Source organism: Marmota marmota, unplaced genomic scaffold, assembly GCF_001458135.2.
Source record: "Marmota marmota marmota unplaced genomic scaffold, marMar, whole genome shotgun sequence".
Classification (NCBI taxonomy): domain Eukaryota; kingdom Metazoa; phylum Chordata; class Mammalia; order Rodentia; family Sciuridae; genus Marmota; species Marmota marmota.
The window spans coordinates 421904-441586 of NW_026000256.1; the positions used below are offsets into that span (position 1 = coordinate 421904).

At 45.2% G+C, this 19683-nt stretch overlaps 1 protein-coding gene across 2 annotated transcripts in view; it reads right to left on the bottom strand.

The window, feature by feature from the left end:
- Positions 1–19683, bottom strand: part of Bcap31 (B cell receptor associated protein 31) — a 28069-nt gene that overhangs the window by 5858 nt on the left and 2528 nt on the right. For both annotated transcript variants that reach the window (XM_048796752.1, XM_015506964.2), the window contains exons 3-4: positions 19523–19623; positions 15720–15867 (exon numbers count right to left, since the gene is read on the bottom strand). In XM_048796752.1, coding sequence (XP_048652709.1) covers positions 15720–15867; positions 19523–19623 — 249 coding nt within the window. The remainder of the gene's footprint in view (positions 1–15719; positions 15868–19522; positions 19624–19683) is intronic.

The window sequence follows — 19683 nt, forward strand, 5'->3', positions numbered from 1 at the left end:
ATACACCACTCAGACTCATATTCAGCTGTCCATTAAACATCAGATCTTGGATGTCCCTAGAGACCTCCAAACTCAATCTTTCCAAAACAATCCTTTCCTTACCTACTCTGAGCCAATCATTTCACGCATCCATGCCATGGTGGTGGACACATAAGCCATCTTAGGATCCACCCTCCTTGCTCCTCAGCCCAGGCCACCATCCAGGGCCTTCCCTGTCGACTCTTAGGTCACCTACCAGTCATCCCTACCACCAGTACTATCTCCCTATCAACAGCAGTCCAGCATTCCCATCTACCCCAGATCACCCACTACTCCTCCTGTCAAGCCATTGCTTGGGTAATATGGAGCCTTCACCACCCCCAGAACACATCTGATTCTGCAGGTGAGTCTTCCAGGCTGCAGTGTCTCCTACCCAGCTCAACTAGAGAAGGCCTTTCTCAGCCCACTGCCTGCCCTTTAGGTGTTCCCACAGTGGCCCCCTACATATCCACAGGGCTGCATGGTTCTTTCTCAATCTTCTGCATCCTTCTCAGTTCATGTGGCTGCCTTACCAGGCTATGAACACCTTCGAGCCAGCACTATACCTTTCATCTCTACGCCCCTGTAGCTGGCACAATGAAAAGGGGCCTTCCAGGTGACCTTACCTCACTCCTGTAATAGGAAACACTCCCTGATGAGTGAGGGGACATGTTTGAGGCTGCTCATCAGGCCTAAGCCTGCCCTTTCTCCTTGCTACACCCATGTCCACCTACAGGCCTGGCACTAAGGAAGACACAAACAGAGAGTGCTCACCAATCTGTCCCATAACAGAAGAGACAGTAGTGGGAAAGTATCAGCTCAGACCCTGTTGGTGAGCAAATCAGGCTTGGAGCCTCGGTGGCAGCAGAGAAAGCACATAAGACAAGCAATTTGCCATGAGCTGGGGCAGACCTGACTCTGGCTTCTATCCCCAGTCTATTCCCTTGAGGATTCAGCAAGGCATGTCAGGCCCTTCCCAGCGGGCTCATCAGCATTTGCCAGCTTGGGAGTCGGCCTTCTAGAACATTTTGCTGCTCCTTCACCCACTGGGTCATTCATCCAGATCCCACTCAACAGTCCCCTCAATGACCCTCCACCTCCCACATCCTCACCCTGGCACTCCTCCACACTGTTCTCTATGAGATTTGCCAGGGCCCTGGGACTAAGTACAGCACAGTGAGCAGGGGTAACCTTCAGAATTTCCAGGCTTCAAAGGCCCCAAGACACACCAGCCTGCTGACCACCACACTGCCTCTCTCTCCTGCCACGTTCTCTTCCATCACTCTCTATCTCCTGAGAGATAGCTGTTCTTCGCTATTCATTTAAGGAGAATAGGTGAGAACCTGAGAGCCAAAGAAATTTCCTAAAGGAATAGAGTAGTCACCGACAAAACAACCCAGGATCCAGATTAACTGCATCTAATGACAGGAGGAAAAGCCAGTGAACTTAATAGAATCCAGATGTGTCCTTGGCAAACAAATGTCAACCCCAAATACCTGAACTCGGCTTGGCTTTATTGGTAAAATGTTCTTGGATGCTGAGCAGGGCTATCATGCTTTTATAAAAGGTTGAGTAAACAAGAGAAGGCAGGAGAAATACAATCTCTCTCTGGACTCTAGAGAAACAGGGCCAAGCATATCAAGTGGGGAGAGACATGGCTCATAGGCACTTTTCACCAATCCTGTCTCCCCTGTGAACAAACAGGAGAAGGAAGATAGGGGCTTAACAGGAAGTGGGAAAGGAGCAAGCCTCCATGAAAGGTCCTTCAGTGAGGCCCCAGGGGCGTCAGGTGAGACCACACCCCTGCAGGCATAGGCTATGCACACAAGCTCTGCTCCCGCACAAGTGTGGCCCCGGTGTCACAGCGCCACCTGCTGACTCCACGCTGTCACAGCACATTAGAGCCTGGCAGTGTGGCCAGAAGACATTGGGTAAAACACACCTTAGCTGTTATGAGAAAAAAATGAGGCAGCCTTCCTGGCAAGGAACCAAAACCAGGTGACGCCCAGGAAAGGCTTCGGTGTAGCAGTGATAATACTAGGGCTTCTGCTGCTCCAGGACTCTCCTCTCTCTCAAGAGCCTGCAGTCTTGAAACTAAGGAAGCTTCGAACAGGAGGGTCAATTGAGACTAGGAAAGTTTTGCAATCCCAGCTACTTGGGAGGCTGAGGCGGGAGGATGGCAAGTTTGAGGCCAGCATGAGAAACTTCATGAGACTGTCTCAAAATAAAAAGTAAATAAAAGGGCTGGGAGCGGGTGTAGCTCAGAGGTAGAGCATCCCTGGGTTCAATTCACCAGTACCAAAAAAAAAAAAGAAACAGAATTTCCCTAGGAAAGATCCAAGGAAGGTCACCCCAAAGGGCTGCCAAGTCCCTTCTGGCCTCAGCTACTTAGCGAGGCCATGTCTCAAAATTAAAAACAGGATGAGGATGTGGCACAGTAGTTGACTGCCCCCAAGTTCAATCCCCATTATCCAAAAAAAAAAAAAGGTAAAGAGAACAAATGATGTGAATGAGCTACTCCAGAGGTTTTCTCATGCTTCTTTCTTGAAACCAGTTGAGGACTTTGGGGTGACATGGGAGGAGGCAGAAAGCAACAGGAGGCCAGACAACTTTGATAAAGACATTCTGTAATTAGTTCACTCAAACTAAAAGATGCTGGTGGCCTGCCTTGTTTCTGGAGAAGTAATCTCCATGATGGTATGAGTCAGGAAGTTGTCACCCTCCAGATGTGCCTGGCACTGGTGCCTGTCACAGCTAAGGGCCTCCAGTAGGTTGAAGATGGTGCTCAGAGTCCAGGGAGAACCACCACAGTGGACACGTATGAGCTCGACTGTATGGTACTCTGTTGAAACGCTCTGTACACAAGGGACATATGAAGCTCAAGTTTTCTGCCAATGAGGAGCAGTGAACCACACATGTGTCTACAGACACTGCTGAAAGGAACCCTGAGTCTTGTCCTCCCCCCACACACCCTGCTTGTGTGACCAGACCACAGAGGTACTCAAAGGGGATCTCCTACGAAAATAAATTTCCAAGGACCTTCAAACAGAGAAGGGCCCCTGCTTGTTCAGCATCCTGCCCCACAGGAGTTCATTCACAAATTTTTGGTGGGAGGGAATACTGGGGATTGAACTTGGGAACTCAACCACTGAGCCACTTCCCCAGCCCTATTCTGTATTTTATTTAGAGACAGGATCTCACTGAGTTGCTTAGCACCTTGCTTTTTGCTAAAGCTGGCTTTTAACTCATGATCCTCCTGCCTTAGCCTCCCAAGCCACTGGGATTATAGGCATGTGCCATGGCACCTGGTTCCACCCTTTAAAAAAATTTTTTTTTAGTTGCAGATGGACCTTTATTTTACTTATTTTTATGTAATGCTGAGAATTAAATCCAGTGCCTCACACACACTAGGAAAGTACTCTACCACTGGGCCACCACCCCAGTCCCCCACCATTTGCTTTTAAGAGTGTGTGAGAGAAAGACTACTTTGGCCTAAATTTAAGAGACTAAACAGTATCTATTATTTTGAAAGCAGGTGGTGGTTATTCAGTTGGATGCTTGTCAAGCAGTCCCTTCCAGGCCATTCAACCTTTTTGTAAGAATCCCCAAGACCCAGCACCAAAGGACACAGCACAGTTAGATGATTTTGACTTGAGGGGAGGCACTAGGAATCAAGGGGTTCTCAAAAAGGCTCTTCCATATTATCTAGGGAAGTGCTATTCCAGTGTTTGTACTCTTAACCCATTTTGTCCCATCATTCCAGATGTGGAACACCTATAAAAACTTAAACTGAGCAAGAAATACACCACTTACGCTAACTTAAAATATTTGAATACTAAATATGTTCACAGAATTGAAAACTTAGAAGTTAGTGGGTTAAGAAAAGGTGGCAACCAGTGGATGATTGATGGAGGGAGGGACAGACGAACAGATGGACAAAGGGAGAGAGAGAGAGAACATCAAGTGGAACTTAAGTTAAAAAAATTCCTCTGCTGGCCTTCAATAGCAGTGGCCCTCAGTTCTGGCTGCATTGGCAGAAGTCACCAATTTAATCACCATCTTAGGGTGGGCCAGCACCTGTATTTTTTAAAAAATTCCTAGTTACCTTATCTAGATATGGATTTAGATACCCAAATTGTAAAGACAATCAAGGGAATGTGGATAGACACTAAAGACTTTATGTAAAAAAACTATTACAAACATCTTGTACATAAGGTGTCAGCAACATATTGTCTAGGATTTGCTTCAAAATAATCCAGAGTGGGGAATCATTTGGGAGATGTGAGATGCCCAGTGCTAAAAGTGGACCTGTGCTTATTATTCTGATTATATACACACTTGCTTTTCCAAGTCAATAAAGTGGAGCTCACCCTGCGTGGTTCTAATGTGACCAGGATATTACCCATCTAGATGTCTGGAGCTCCCTGAAGATACGTAGACTGGTTCATCTTCAACTTCTGTTTAGACTACTGCAAGGAGGTCCTTCCCCTAAACCTCTGCTCTTTGAGTAGGCAGAACAACATTAGCCCTTGCTTTGGCTACAGTACCTGTCTTAATGGTTCTGCTGGACTCTGCCTCCTACCGAAGGTCAAGAATAAACTTCCTCGGGCTGGGGTTGTGGCTCAACGGTAGAGCATTCGCCTAGCATGTGCGAGGCCCTGGGTTCAATCCTCAGCATCATATAAACATAAATAAAATAAAGGTATGGTGTCCAACTACAAATAAAAAATAAATATTAAAAAAAAAAGAATGAACTTTCTCTTTAACTCTCTCTGGACCTGCCAATCTACCAATCATGAGGAAAAACATCCCACCAAACTCCATCACTAGCAGGAATGAGACTGATAACAGCTATCAGGCATCAAACATCTCCTACCTGCAAGCATCGCTGAGAATGTTAACATGAATCACCTATATCCTCATCTCTGCTTTAGGGTTTAGGAAAAAGGCTCAGGGAGGGGAAGTAACTGGCCTGAATTCATATAGCTAGCCAGTAACAACCAGAATTCAAACCCAAATATGATTTTAAGCTCTACTCTCATCATGTCAACCTGCCTAACAGAGCCACCAGAGGCCACTATGGTCCCTGGGCAAACAGGAAGTACCCCATGGCCAAGGCACATCAGCAGGCAAAGGCCAGAATGAATATTGGCCTTTTACCCTCGTGGCTGACACATGCTGTGCCAGCTTACATGGCAGCTCTACCTCCTCTCACCACTGAGCACAAGCCCTGGTAATCATAGGAGTGCTAACTATCTGCATGGACAAAATGCTATTGATGAGCAGGACTGACCCAAAGGAAAGCAGAGCAGCTCACCCAAGGGTCTGAGTGAACTACATCCTGTGGGTTAAAAAGGCTCCACTGCCTTCCAACAAATAACCCAGGCCCCCACAGGGGAACTCTTCAGTCTCACAGTTAAGAAGAAGAGATTTAAGCCCAGTGCCATGGCACATGCCTGAGGCAAGAGGATCACAACTTTGAGGTAATCCTGAGCAGTTTGGCAAGACCCTGTCCTCTCTAAAATTAAAAGGGCTGGGGATGTAGCTTAGTCGTACAGTACTTGCCTAGCATACACAAGCCCTGGATTCAATCACCAGTAGCCCCCCCCACACACACACACAGGAGGAGTTTAGCTCTGACCCCAACCTACCTATAAGCCATCAAACAATCCTAGAGCTTTGGACCTTATCCACAGCTCCAGCTGGAGCTGCTGAGAGGCGCCTGCAAATAAGTGTGCCAGTTCCATCCCAGGTGAATTCTTTCTCAGATTCAGACCACTTAGCCTGAGCCCCTCCCTCAACAGCCACAATCACTCCCTAGTTCCTGGAGCTGGCAGGGGCTATAGCCCTGCCTGGATCATATGCCAGTGACAAGCTGTGAGAGAGGATGAAGGATTGTCATCTCCTGTGAGAGGAAGCAGCTAAAGACAGACAGACTTAGGAATAGCCACTAGCTTTGGTACTCCCTGCACTGACACCCCATGTCCCACACTGAGGACGAGGTCCAGTTCCATCCTGTCCTGCAACTCGGGCATGGCTCAGCACATCAATATGTGCCAAGCCAATGCTTAGTAAATGCCTGTTACTTGCCTGATGGGGGCAAGGGCTTAAGGAGTTTCCTGAGGCGTTCTGGGCCCCTCTGTTTTGTGACCAATCCCAGTTTCTGGCCTATGCTGGAGGTCTGCTAAGTCACAGGGCAGGTACTAGATGGTTAAGCCCAGGAGTTTTCAACCTTGGCACTATTGACATCTGGGGACAGAATATTCTTTGCTCTGGGAACTGTCCTGTGTATTAGTTTGTTTAGCAACATCTCTCTGTCTACTAGATGCCAATAGACCCCCTTTCAATTGTGACGACCAAAAAATGTCCCTAGATACAAATGTCCCTTATGGGAGCAAAACCACCCCTGAGAACCACTGATTTAGACTTGCACTGTTCAATACATTAGTCAATAGATGCATGTGGCGAAACTGAAACTGAAACTAAGATTAAAAAGTCTTGTTTCTTGATCAAACAGTCACATTTCAAGTGCTCAAACAATCACATGAGGAGACACTTGTAGCTCTAGGAGTCTAGAACAAGGTTTAAGAGGAAAAGCTTGCATTGGCTGGGAATCGAACCCAGGCCTCCTGCGTGGCGATGAGAATTCTACCACTGAACCACCAATGCCTATGACACTGCAGCTCTAGGAGTTTTCCATCATCAAAGTTCTGTTGGCAGTATTGTTCTATTTCTATGAAACAGATCTGTTTCACAGGAAAGCACAGAAATTGGAATAAATCAGATCCTCTCACAAAAAAGGACCCCTGCCACCTGTGTTTCCAAGGTAGCAAAGCAGGCAGCAAGGCAACAGGAACAATGATATAAAAGACAGAACCTGGGACTGGGGATACAGCTCAGTTGGTAGAGTGCTTGCCTTGCATGCACAAGGCCCTGGGTTCAATCCCCAGCACCACACATACACACAAAAAAAAAGACCGAATCTAAAGCCAGTGGTTCCCCACAGTGTGGTCCCCTGGAGGGGCTCAGATGTGCACATCTTCACACAGTCATCACTCCTAAGACATGAAAGACTGGGCTTCCAATCGAAAATGCCTGGCCTGGCAGTCTGACAAGTTCAAATCAGACATGCACCTACAGCTGTTACCATCAACCCATGACAACCCAGTCAGTCAACAATGTTCTGGCTGCTCGTCTTGGGTGCCAGGCCCTTGGCACAAGCTAACCAGTCCAAAGGGGAAAAGTCTAGGTTCCCTGTGTGGGACCAATGTGCCAAGCACTACTCCCACAGCCCAATGTGTCAGCTACCCTGGGACCTGAGGACAGTTCTACAGGCCAGCAAGCATGGGCGGGCCTCAGGTAGCCTCCAGAGGGAAACCTCAAAGCATCCTGAACTGATAGCACTGGCTGTGCAAGCGCTCACAGAGCATGTGCAAGGCAAATGCGCCAGAAATGCTCAGAGAAAGGTGTGTATCACTCAAGGTTCTCCAAGGACAACCATGTTGCTGGCTCCAAACAGGAAAAAGCCTCTAAAGCAGAGAATGTTAGGGTCACATCACCAAGGATCTGTGTGTTGAGCCTTGAGACCACTGGAAGGAAGGTCACTTGGCTGGGGCACGGTGGACAGGTTAGACACAGAACAAGGCTGGTAGCAGGAAGCCTAGTATGGAAGGTCCTATTGGGGTCTACAAAAAGTACTGGTGGTCCTGCTATGGCGATGGTTCTGAGGGTACAGAGGAAGAGAAACTTGGGCAAGGCAAGCACCACAGGCTATGTAACAGATACAAAGTTTTAGTTTTGCAGGAGAAGAATTCTGGAGGCCACTGCACAGGAATAGAAGGTCTGTAATGCTGCTGAACTGTACCCTTAAGAGATGGTAACCATGAGAAGTCTTTGGTTGTGTATTTCCCATTAAAAACCCCCACAGGACCAGGGTTAATGTGGGACAGGGAGATGGGACAGAGCACTCCTAGTTCCTGAGTCAAGGGATAGGGCTGAAGCAGTGGTTCTCAAACTTTGTGGCAGGAAAAGGAACCCAAAAACTTAAGAGGTAACAAGGTACTTTCCCCAAGCCTCATGTGAACAGGCAGCTGAGCCAGGTAAAATTTCAGAATACCTTGGTTCTGAAGTCCAAACTTCCCACTACCCCCCTACCCCCAGCAATAGCAGCAACTGTGACAAGGACAAGAATACAGGCTAATCCCCATGTGTCCTGACCCTGGCCTGCTAGCAGCCAGTGGCCACCCAGGCTTTCTCCTCTCACCTGGTTCTCTCCTCTACCATGGGCACTCCAACTTGCATCTTTCTTCTCCGTTTCCCTTTTGTGACTCCTGGTCCTTTCACCCATTTCTCAACATACCCTTTCCTGTTGATCTATTTGACCTGCCTGTGTTCAACCTTTCTTTCCCTGTTCTCCCCAGCATGTCCTCTTAGTGGGCTCTGCTGGCCTCCTTCCCTTGTCATCTGTGGGTCTGTGGGCAGCTCCCTCTCAGTGGCTTCATCTCACCATGTACTTATGAAGCTACCAGTGGAGAGTTCCCTTTCCAGAAGGTGACAAATCTTTCACATTCAACGTGCTGAGAAAAGAACCTCCTAGCCACCAGTGCCTCTTAGACCTGTTCCCTCCTTCCCTTTAGCTAAGAGTGCCCTGACTGAGGACAATAGAATCTTTCGTAATGGCCTCCTGTTCCATTCTATCCCACACATCCTTACAAATTTTAATCCAGGACACTGACCAGGCCACATCACTAGTGGAAAACCCACTTTGCTCTCTACCACCCATATAAGTTTCAAACAAATTCACTCTGAAACCCTCTGCCCTGTCCCCCACCTCTTCTGACCCATCTACCCTACTCTACAGGCTGGGGCCTGCATATGTTCAAATCCTGAGCCAGCTATTCCCAGTGAGGTGGCACACAAAGAAAGAATAGAGATAAACTGGACAGGATGCCCAAAGAAAGTGGGACTAGCCAAAGTGCAGGAAAAATGACAACTGACGGTTGTTTTCAACTGTTTGTATGTTGGGGGAAAAAAAAAACCATTGAGCAACAGGCTCAATGTCCACCAATGAGGATTGGGAGGCAGCAAACAAGAATGCTAGAGACAGATCAGTAGTCCAGGAAAAAAATATTCATGCTAAACTCAGTGGCAAATGCAAGTCACTACATGTGACAGTTAAACCTTGATCTTGTGTTTAAGAAGCATGTGGATTCTATAGGGAAAAATCCAGGTGCTCAGGTCAGAGCACTGAAACCTCAGCTTTGCTGATGACCAACTCCAGGAACTCAGAGAAGTTTCTGAACTTCTCTGATACCAAGTTTCTTTGTAGCAGAATTAAATAAACAAGTGAAATAAAGGTATTGTGTCCTACAATAAAAAAATAAATAAATATATTAAAAATATACTGGGTTCTACCCTCAGCACAACAAAAAAAGAAAAAAAAATTTAAGTCTCATGTTTCTCCAATGAATAGGTACTACCAGATGACCTCCTGATCATCTAATATACGAAAGGCACTGCGGTCATTAATATTCTTAAAACCAAGACTAAAAAGGAAGACATTCAGAGAGGTCAAACAGACATCTCCCTACCAAAAGTCAGGCCAGGAAAAAGAGCAGCCCACTATGTGACCTAGCCAGAAGTGAGCTGAAAACACCCATTCAGAACTAAAGCATCCACCAATGCAAAGAACCTGGCATCTGAACCCTGGCTGAGATCCAGTCTTGGGCACAATGTTTGGCCATCTCTCCTGGATGCCCTCCTCTGTTCACAAAGTCCCATCTAGCCAGGTGTGGTGACTCACATCTATAATCCCAGTGACTCAGGAGGCTGAGTCAGGAAGATCAAGTTCAAGGCCAGCCTCAGCAACTTAGATACTATCTTAAAACAAAAAATAAAAACTACAAGAGCTAGGGACGCGGCTGGTGGTAGAAGGCCTCTGGTTTCAATCAAAACACACACGGGCTGGGCACAGTGGCACACATCTATAATCCCAGGGGCTCGGGAGGCCAAGGCAGGAAGATTGTGAGTTCAAAGCAAACTTCAGCAAAATCAAGGCACTATGCAACTCAGTGAGAGCCTGTCTCCAAATAAAATATAAAACAGGGCTGGGGATGTGGCTCAGTATATTTGAGGAGAGCTTCATTTATTTATACCTGTTTATGACCAGGTACAATGTTTGTAATTGGAACAAAATAATAGAGGATGGCTTTGTATCTTTAGGTGTTTCCTGCAAGTCACATATAGGTTGCAGAGATATAAGATGTGGACAAGAATATTTCTGTGGATAAGATCACACAAAAACAGGAATTACAGCTGGGTAAAGTGGCATACACCTATAGTCCCAGCCACCAGGATGCTGAAGAAGGAGGACCACTTAAGGCCTTGAAACACTCTCTCTTTTTTATTCTTATTTTTTGTTTGGTTCCAGGTATTGAGCCCAGGGGCACATCCTCATTTAGTCACCTTCCCAGCCCTTTTTATTTTAAGACAGAGTCTCACCAAGTTGCTTAGGGCCTTACTAAGATGCTAAGGCTGGTCTTGAACTTGTGATCCTCCTGCCTCAGCCTCCAGAGTCACTGGGATTACAGGCATATGCTACCATGTCCAGCTCTTTTTTAAAAAGAATTAAAAATTAAAAACGATGAGTTCCTTATGCACGATAGCCATCATCATAGGCTCTGACCCTTAGACTAGGGAGTATGTATTTCTGGAAAAATTCTAGAAATGACTAAATAGATCAATTGTGTGCAACTGGTGAACCCACAATGATTCCTGAGATCACTGTGCCTTTTTCTAAGCAGATGTACCACAAGACCCACCTTGTGACTGGATGGAGCCACAGAAGGGTGCTGCAGGAACAACAAGATGGCTGACATGAGTTTCCAAAGCTAAGATAGAGAGGTAAGGGCTGGGGTTGTGGCTCAGTGGTAGAGTGCTTGCCTAGCATGTGTGAGGCACTGGGTTTGATTCTCAGCACCACATAAAAATAATTAAAGCCCATTGACAACTAAAAAATATTTTTTAAAAAAAAGATGGAGAGGTGAGATGTGTGGCTGCTTGAACAATCTGAACAAGAAGGGAAATCAGCCATTTATCTTGTCTGACACATTTAAAAGGAAATTAAGTAAAGCCTTAGATGCTTGTCAATAGAAGAGATGACAGTGAAGTGGAGTAGGTTGCCAACACAACAGAGAAAGGATTAGGACCATAAGAACAGACTGTGAACAGCACAATCAAACTGAACTCCATTCTTCCACCCCCATGCATCACTTTGGAAATATTTTATGGGGTAAATGCGGGCTGCCTTATTTGAAGCACTCATTTAAGTTAGAAAGAAAATCTCAAACTGTTCTGCATCATGACTGTGATAGACAAATGCACATTTGTCCAAAAGCTTTCAGGGCTCGGGATATAGCTCTATGGTACAGTGTTTGCCTGGCATAAGCAAGGCTCAAGGATGGATACCCAACATGGCAAATAAATAAATAAATAAAACCTAAAACCTCATAGAACTGTATGTCAAAAATGGCAAATTTTGCTACACAGTCATGTGCCATATAATGACATTTCAGGCAACAATGGACCACATGTATTGCAAAGGCTGCCTATAGTGAACACATAGCAAAAGACAAAAGAAAAGCAAACTGTAGGAGAAGAAAACTCCCCAAGAGTTTTTTTTTTTTTTTTTTTAAAGTTTGAAGACATGGATCACAATCCCTAAGATTTTTCATTTAGAGAGTGGAATTTTCACACATAATCTGCTTACAAGCAAATCTATGATTAAAAAAAAAAGAAACATCAAGCAAACCACCATGGACATATTTCTAAAAGGAGTGACACATCCTCAAAGAGAGCCTTAGGCTATGTCATTCTGGAGATGCAGAAGGTGGCATTGTCATCAAAGGAGGTGACAGCACTATGCATGTTATTGCCCCCGAAGACCTAATGGTAGGACAAGATGTGGAGGTAGAAGAGTGATCCTGAAGATCCTGACCTTGTATAGGCCTAGGCTGATTGTGTTTGTCATTATTTATAACATTTGAAAAGTAATAATAAAAATTTTAAGAGGAAAGAGATTAGAATAAGAACATAAAAAAGAAAATACTTTAGTACAGCTATACTGTACAATAGGTTTTTGGTTTATCCCATGTATTACAAGAGTTAAAATTAAAAAGTTTAAAATTTACATTAAGCTAAAATTAGTTTATTATTAAAGAAAAACATATTATGAATTCACAGTGTAGCCCACGTGTACAGTGTTTATAAAGTCTACAGCAGTATACAGTAATGTCCTAAGCCTTCACATCCACTCACTACTCATTAGCCAATTAACCCAAAGCAGCTGTTCCACTTATGGGATGTGCTCCACAGAGGTATACGAACTTTCATCTTTTTGTATCTTTTCTAATCAACATTGTTTGGGGGGTTTTGTTTATTTGCAGTGCTGAGGACTGAACCAAAGGCCTTGCACTACGTGAGCACTCTACCACTGATCTACATTCCAAGCCCTATACCTTTTCTAAGTTTAAATACACAAATACTTCCTATTGTGTTACAACTACATACAGTACTCCAGAAAGTAGCATGCTGTACAGGATTTAGCTTAAAAGAAACATGCTAGAACACACAGTCTAGGTGCACAAGCTATATCTCTAGGCTTATGAAATATGCTCTGCGTTACCACAATGAAATTGCCTACTGGGGGCTGGGGATGTGGCTCACAGGTAGAGTGTTTGTCTGGCAGGTGTGAGGCCCTGGTTTTGATTCCCAGCACCCTTTGAAAAAAAGAAATTGCCTAACAATACATTTCTCAGAACATGTCCTGTCATTACATGGCACATAAGTGTAAACTGAATATCCTGGCCCAATAGTAATGCACAAAGAGGACTACACTGGGCACATATTCTTCTGGTAGCTTGGCCACCCTAAAGGTGCAGAAGAGAGGTGACCACTATGCCCTGGCATGGTCAGACAATACCTATAGCACCTGAGCTGGATGTGTCCTTCCAGAAGCAAAACAGAGTCATAAGAGAAAAGAAGCTAGAAAGATGGGAAGCACTGACATGCCACTAGCCTACCTGCTATTCTTTCTACCATTCCACTTGTTTTCACATCTGCCCACCATGCCTTCAAGCAGATAAACATGGAATAGGCCACAATCAGGCAGTAGACCTCCTGAGGCCTCTAATTGGTTTGTATGGATCCACACAGCAGCCACTCATGTGAGTTATGACCACGCCTAAGTACAATGTTAGGCTGGCGCCCTGCCCACACCTCAGCATTTGGTCTATGAGAACAGATTTGGAGCTTAGTGAACACTCCATCTATGCTTGATCTACAGCAGGCAGGGCTAAGGTTGATGAACTTCTCCAGGAATTCATAGCAGTTGCCAATAATCCCTATCTTTTCTAAAAGCACATAAGCTTTTCTTTCTAGAGTACAGCTTGAGATCAATCAAACCCTCCCATTTTGGTCATTTCCTCACCCACCTCCTTCCTTTGAAAATTGGGAGGCTGGCCTATCTACAGCCCTTCAGCATCTCTTCCAACCTATAATTCCTTAAGGATCAGCAGCAATTCCACCTGCAGCCAACCTTAATAGTTTCTGTACATAATTCCACCAAGTCTAAGAAATTACACCATTTGGAAAAGGCTAGGCAATCTAGCAGAACTTTGTCCACCAGGGATTTCAATTCTCTTACCATGTTTCCTTCTGTCCCCTATCTCTTTACTTAGCAATCATGTAAAACGACCTGCTAACCCCCCAGTTCTTCCTGTTTCCCCATTCAGAGCTCATGGAAGGATTTTGCCCTTCACATTCCTTTCCCCTAGCAAGTGCTGGAGATGGAACCCACAGACTTTTGCGTATCAGGCAAGTACTCTACCACTATCTAAAGCTACACCCCCAACCCCCCAAAGACCTAGATGCTGCTGGCAGGCATCCTCCCTCAGCTTCCTCTCTGGTCTCTTTCCTTCCTCATTTAGATCATAGTCATACTCAGAACCTTGTTTGTGAGCCTCAGTCCTCTGGGTATGCTTCCCTTTCATTCTCAGACCACAACATCATACTTTTTTGGACCTTCCTAAAACTTTAGAGTATGTGTCTGACTCCTCCCGGCCTTCTCATTTCCTGACTTTCCTAAGTCTGAGGAATTGCAGATTATATCTGCAATCAAATATATCACCTTAAAAAGATGTTAGAACTGAGGGTATAGCTCAATGGGAGAGTATGTGTTTAGCAGTCACAAGGCCCTGGGTTCAATCCTTAGCAATACACACACACACACACAATGATCCAGCACATTAAAAGACTAAATAGAGAGAGCTAGGGTTGTAGCTTAATGGTACAGCGTTTGCCTCGCACATGTGAGGCACTAGGTTTGATCCCCAGCACCACATTAAAAATAAACAAAGATTTTTTAAAAAGACCACATATTTAAAAAAAAAAAAAAAAACTTAATTCCTATTGTGGTAGAATTAAGAGGTGGTGCCTATTTGGAAGTGACTGAGTCTTGAAAGTCCTGTCCTCATAAATGGTTTAGTGCCTTTTAAAGGCCTGGAGGTTAGCAACTTGGGAGGCTGAGGCAGGAGGATTTCAAGTTCAAGATAAGCCTCAGCAACTTAGCAAAACCCTGTCTCAAAAAAGGGGTGGGGGGCAGGCTGGTGTGTAGCTCAGTGGTAGAGTACCCCTGGGTTCAATCTCCAGTAGTGAAAAGACCTGGAGGGAACCAGCTTAGGCTTTCTTTAGCCATGTTGTCACATGAGGACAGTATTCCTCCTTTCCAAAGGATGAAGCAATAAGGCGCCATCTTAGAAGTAGAAAATAATCCTCACCAGACATCAAACCTGCCAGTGTCTTGGATCTTAAGACTCCCAGCTTCTAGAACTGTTAAGAAATAATTTTTCTGTTATAACTTACCAGTCTCAGGTATTCTGTTACAGCAGCACAAATGGAATAAGTAAGATACTTGGCTTTTTTAGCCCTGAATCACATAGCAGCAAATCTTTCTAATATCTTTATTCACCCTTAATCTGAGCTTCTATATACTTCCCTGCCAGGCCCCATTGATCAGAACCCATGTATGAAACAGGAGGCAGCAAACAGGGCCCAAGACTCTAATTGGCACTTCCTACTAGTCCAGTCTTGCCTAATTAGCCACCCCAGGCCCTGACCAAGACTCTTGGCATTGTCCAAAACAAAACAAACAAAACACCAAAAATACTCAGGGCATCATGGAATACAACATGCAGCCAATACAGACTTACACCTGGAAAGGCTTTAGGGAAAGGGTCACTTTTGTGCACTCTTCTCAAGCACCCCATATGGAAAAGGCCCTTGGGTCAGTCAGTCCCTTATGAGATGGGCTCCACATGTCTTCTTCCAGAGGAGGGAAATGAGGGAAGGGCTTTGTCATTTACTTTGATCTACATGCAAAGAGACTGTAGATGGTAATACATTTTTTTCCCAGAGACCAGAGAGTAAGTCAGGGTCTTTTGACATTCAGTCAATCCCTTCCCATGCTCCATGCTGCCTCTGGAGATGAGGAGTCAACTTTGTGGCTCCATAAACACAAACAGGGCCGCTGGGTCCAGGCCACAGCCTGAGGAATAGTTGAAGCCACAGGAGGCTGAGCCCACACAGCTCCATGTCGCCGACTAGGCTAGGGTTCACTTCACAGCCCCTGGCCTCTCCCCACTCACAAGGACAGCAGCAATGAAAAGCCAGCAATGTAGAGATTCCTCTGGGCACGGAAAAGCTTCATGTGGAAATGTTCCATGGCCCCAGGATTGTTCTGGAGGTTCACCTTTTCTGTCACATCATCATACTTCCGAATTTCACGTACGGCATCTATGGTGAAGCAGAGAGAAGACAGAAATATTTAGCTGTCACTTGGGCAAGGGAAACAGGTACTATGAAATAGGCTGGCCTCACTTCCCTCATATCCATCTCCCTAATTACTTCTATTTCCACACACACCCATGGGAGGCTTTATCAAAAGCTTCCTCCCTCAGGCCTCCTCTCTGCTCTGGCTTTTTGCACATCAATACCTGCTCCATTCTATCCAGACCACAAGCTTGCTCTATACTTCAAGACACTAACCCAGGTTAGGTATTGCTAGCAACAGTGGCAGCATCCCTTTCCCATTGTGCCCCCAATCTCAGCTTGTTCTCCTTCTTTTAAGTCAGGCTGCCAACTACCCCACTGGCAAGCCAGGTATCCTATTTGTGGAAATGCCTGCTTAAGAAACATGGAGATGCCTTGGAATCAAGGGTTTCTGTTTTTAAGTTTTCCAATAGGCTTTATTATTTATGTCTTATTTTGAATAGAAAAGGAACTTATGCTCATCAAAAGTTCAAACATGCTGGGCCCAGTGGCACATGTCTGTAATCCCAGAGGCTCAGGAGTCTGAGGCAGGAGGATCACAAGTTCAAAGCCAGCTTCAGCAAAAGCAAAGCACTAAGCAACTCAGTGAGACCCTGTCTCTAAATAAAATACAAAATAGGGCTGGGGATGTGGCTCAGTGGCCGACTGTCCCTGAGTTCAATCCCCAGGACACCCTCCCCCAACAACAAAAAAAGTTCAACACGGTGGTGCATTCTTGTAATCCCAGCTACTTGGGAGGCTAAGGCAGGAGGATTTCGAGCTCAGGGCCAGCCTTGGCAATTTAGCAAGACCCTGTCTCAAAATAAGAACTGGCTGTAGTTCAGTGATAGAGCACCCCTGGGTTCAACATCTAGTACCAGGAAAAAATGAAAAGATACATATATAAGTATGTGGTCCCCTCATATAAAGTCACTATCGGTCACATCACCCTATTATCTGCTTTATAATACAAATCTGACTCTGAAATTATCTTAGAACATGTTTCTTGTCTGTCTTCCCCAAAATAGACTTTATTTATGAAAGCAGAAGCCTTTTCCACCATTCCCCCAAGAGCTAGCATACCTCTGGGTACAGAGTGAGTATTAAAAAAAATAATTTTTGAAATTATTCAAAATATTTATTGAATAACTCTGCCTCCAAAAGAGCTACTGTCAGATGCACAATTCTATGGTTCCATTCAGATATACATGGAACTAGAGCACACCTACTACTTTTCCCCACTTACCATGAGATAGCTTTTTAAGTACATAAAATCTACCTGAAGAATACTCTTAATAGACCCCCATGTAAGAGGGCAAGAGATCACTATTTGGTACTGAGGGTTTGGCTCAGTGGTACAGTGCTTGCCTTGCATGTTCAAGTCCATGGATACCATCCCCAGTATGACCCCCGCCCCCAAAAGGTGGGGAGTTTTAATGTCTAGGTATTGTTTGGTTTATAATTTTTGGTTTGGACAGGTTGTTTTTCATGTTGATCTTGCATTACAAAAATCTACCTGCCCTTCCTGGTGTCTGTGTGTTAAATCTGTGTCATGATGTAAGCACTCTCAAACACTGCCAGTAGGAGTATAAGCTGGTACAACAACATATCCATTAAGAAATGTAAAATGTTCATACCCTCAGGTTCAGCAACTCTACCTTTATGAATTTATCCCACAGAAGCATGTACAATACAAGGATGCCTGTAAGGGAATTAAACTATAGCACAACCATATGAGTATGCAATCTTTTATCTAACTTTTTTTTTTTTTGGGGGGGGCAGTACTGAGGATTGAACTCAGGGGCACTTCACCACCAAGCTACATCCCCAACCCAACTGACTGATTCATGCTGGGGATGAACTGCTAAGCCACACCCCCAGCACCCCCCCACCTTGAGACAGGATCTGGCCAAGTTGCTAAGGGCCTCCCTAAGTTGTTGAGGCTGGTCTCCAACTTGGGATCCTCCTGCCTCAGCCTTTAATGTGCCAGGATTTCAGGCATGCAATAACACACCTGGCACTATGCAATCTTTAAAAACAATGAGATTGCTATAAAAGATTCCTAAGGTAAACAAAAAAAAGCACAACCCAGAACAATGTGCATATGACCCAAGCACTGTATACATTTCAATGCACCACAAAATATTCATAATGGTTACCTATGGGACATGGGATCATGGGGAACTTCAACTTCCCTATCTTTAATTTCTCCATCTTTTCGGGGGGGGGGGGTGCGTACTTGAGATTTAACCCAGGAGCAACTTACCACTGAGCTACATTCATAGTCCTTTTCATTTATTCTGAGACAGGTTCTCTCCAAGTTGTTTAGGGCCTCCCTAAGTTGCCAAGCCTGGCCCTGAACTTGCAATCCTCCTGAGTCACTGTGCTTATAGGCAAGTGCCACCATACCCAGCAATTTCTGCATCCTTAATAATAACTTTATACTATTTTGTAATCAGAAAAACAAGATTAAAAATATCAATTCTCACATTGTTGTTGCAATCCAAGAATGCCATCATCCTAAAGACCACATTGACTAACATCCGAGAGGAGATTGGAGTTGGGGGGAGGTTGAGTACTACAACCCAAGGCCCACAGCAGAATCCAGCCCCACCCCCAGGTTGGGTCCCAGCCCAGGTAGTTGGACCCTACCTCATCACCTCTACTCTCCCAATCACATCTGATATAGACCACTCCTGGTGAATAGTGCTGGCCAGCGCTGTAGCTCATGCTAGTTATACCTATAACCTTTCAGTAGTTCTACTATTAATACTTATACCTGCAGAAGATCTGCAGATGTCTCTAAATTATGTCTCTAAATCATAGTCATATGTCTCTCTAGAACTCACAGCAGACCCATGATCCCCAAAAAGAATGCTTTGCCAGCTACCAAAAGGTCTCTCTGGTAAGCTAGCTTTCCTAGTGGTAAGCTGCACTAGAAAACAGACACTATGGCTCTGGTTTGGGGAAGGGGCAAGACCTTGAGGGAATAAGCCCAACATGGCCCATCCTTCCTCCAGTTCTTGCCCTCTCCCCAAACTAAAAGCAAGCATAGACTCTCAATTCAAAAACTCTGTAGCCTGGCTTTGCAGCTCAGAACCAAGATTGACACAAATATTCCCAACCGACTCCTGGCTCAGAGGCTGCTCAGGGAGAGAACCCTGATTGAAAAGAGCTGCTTCTAGAGAGCTTGCCAAGTATTTCAAGAACAGTGAGGTATGTGAGCAGCTGGCACCTACGCTATATGCCTGGGAACTGGTAGGCCACACCTGGCCTGTTCAGAAACAGTCTTGCCTGAACAAATCCCACGGGCCCCAAGACATCAGGAAAGAGAAATACCCAATAATGCAGCTAGTGGGTGGGGCTCTGTACAGTCCTCGGACCTATGTCCCTCACACTATGGCAGAAATGCTGGGCACCAAGGGACAGAAGTACTCAGTACCTAAGCAAATGTCACAGCTCTCAAACGGGACTGCTATATGCAGCAGAGCCAAGCAAATGATCTGGGCACTTATATCAGTCTCTGTCTCTGAGAAGCCAAAGCTGTTCTCTATATGTCCAAAGTGGCACAGGGTTTTGCAGCAGAGGCCATGGCACAAGGCGTGTGACAGGCAGTTGCCCCTAGACCCAGCTCACTCACCAATGACCAGCAGCACAAGGATGACAATGAGAACTACGAAGAAGGTGTTGCCATAGGTCACTACTAACTCCACCAAACGAGACTTGAAAATCTTCTGCCATCTGTAAAGGAAATAAAAAGCATAGGAACTAAAATCTCACACACACACACACACACACACA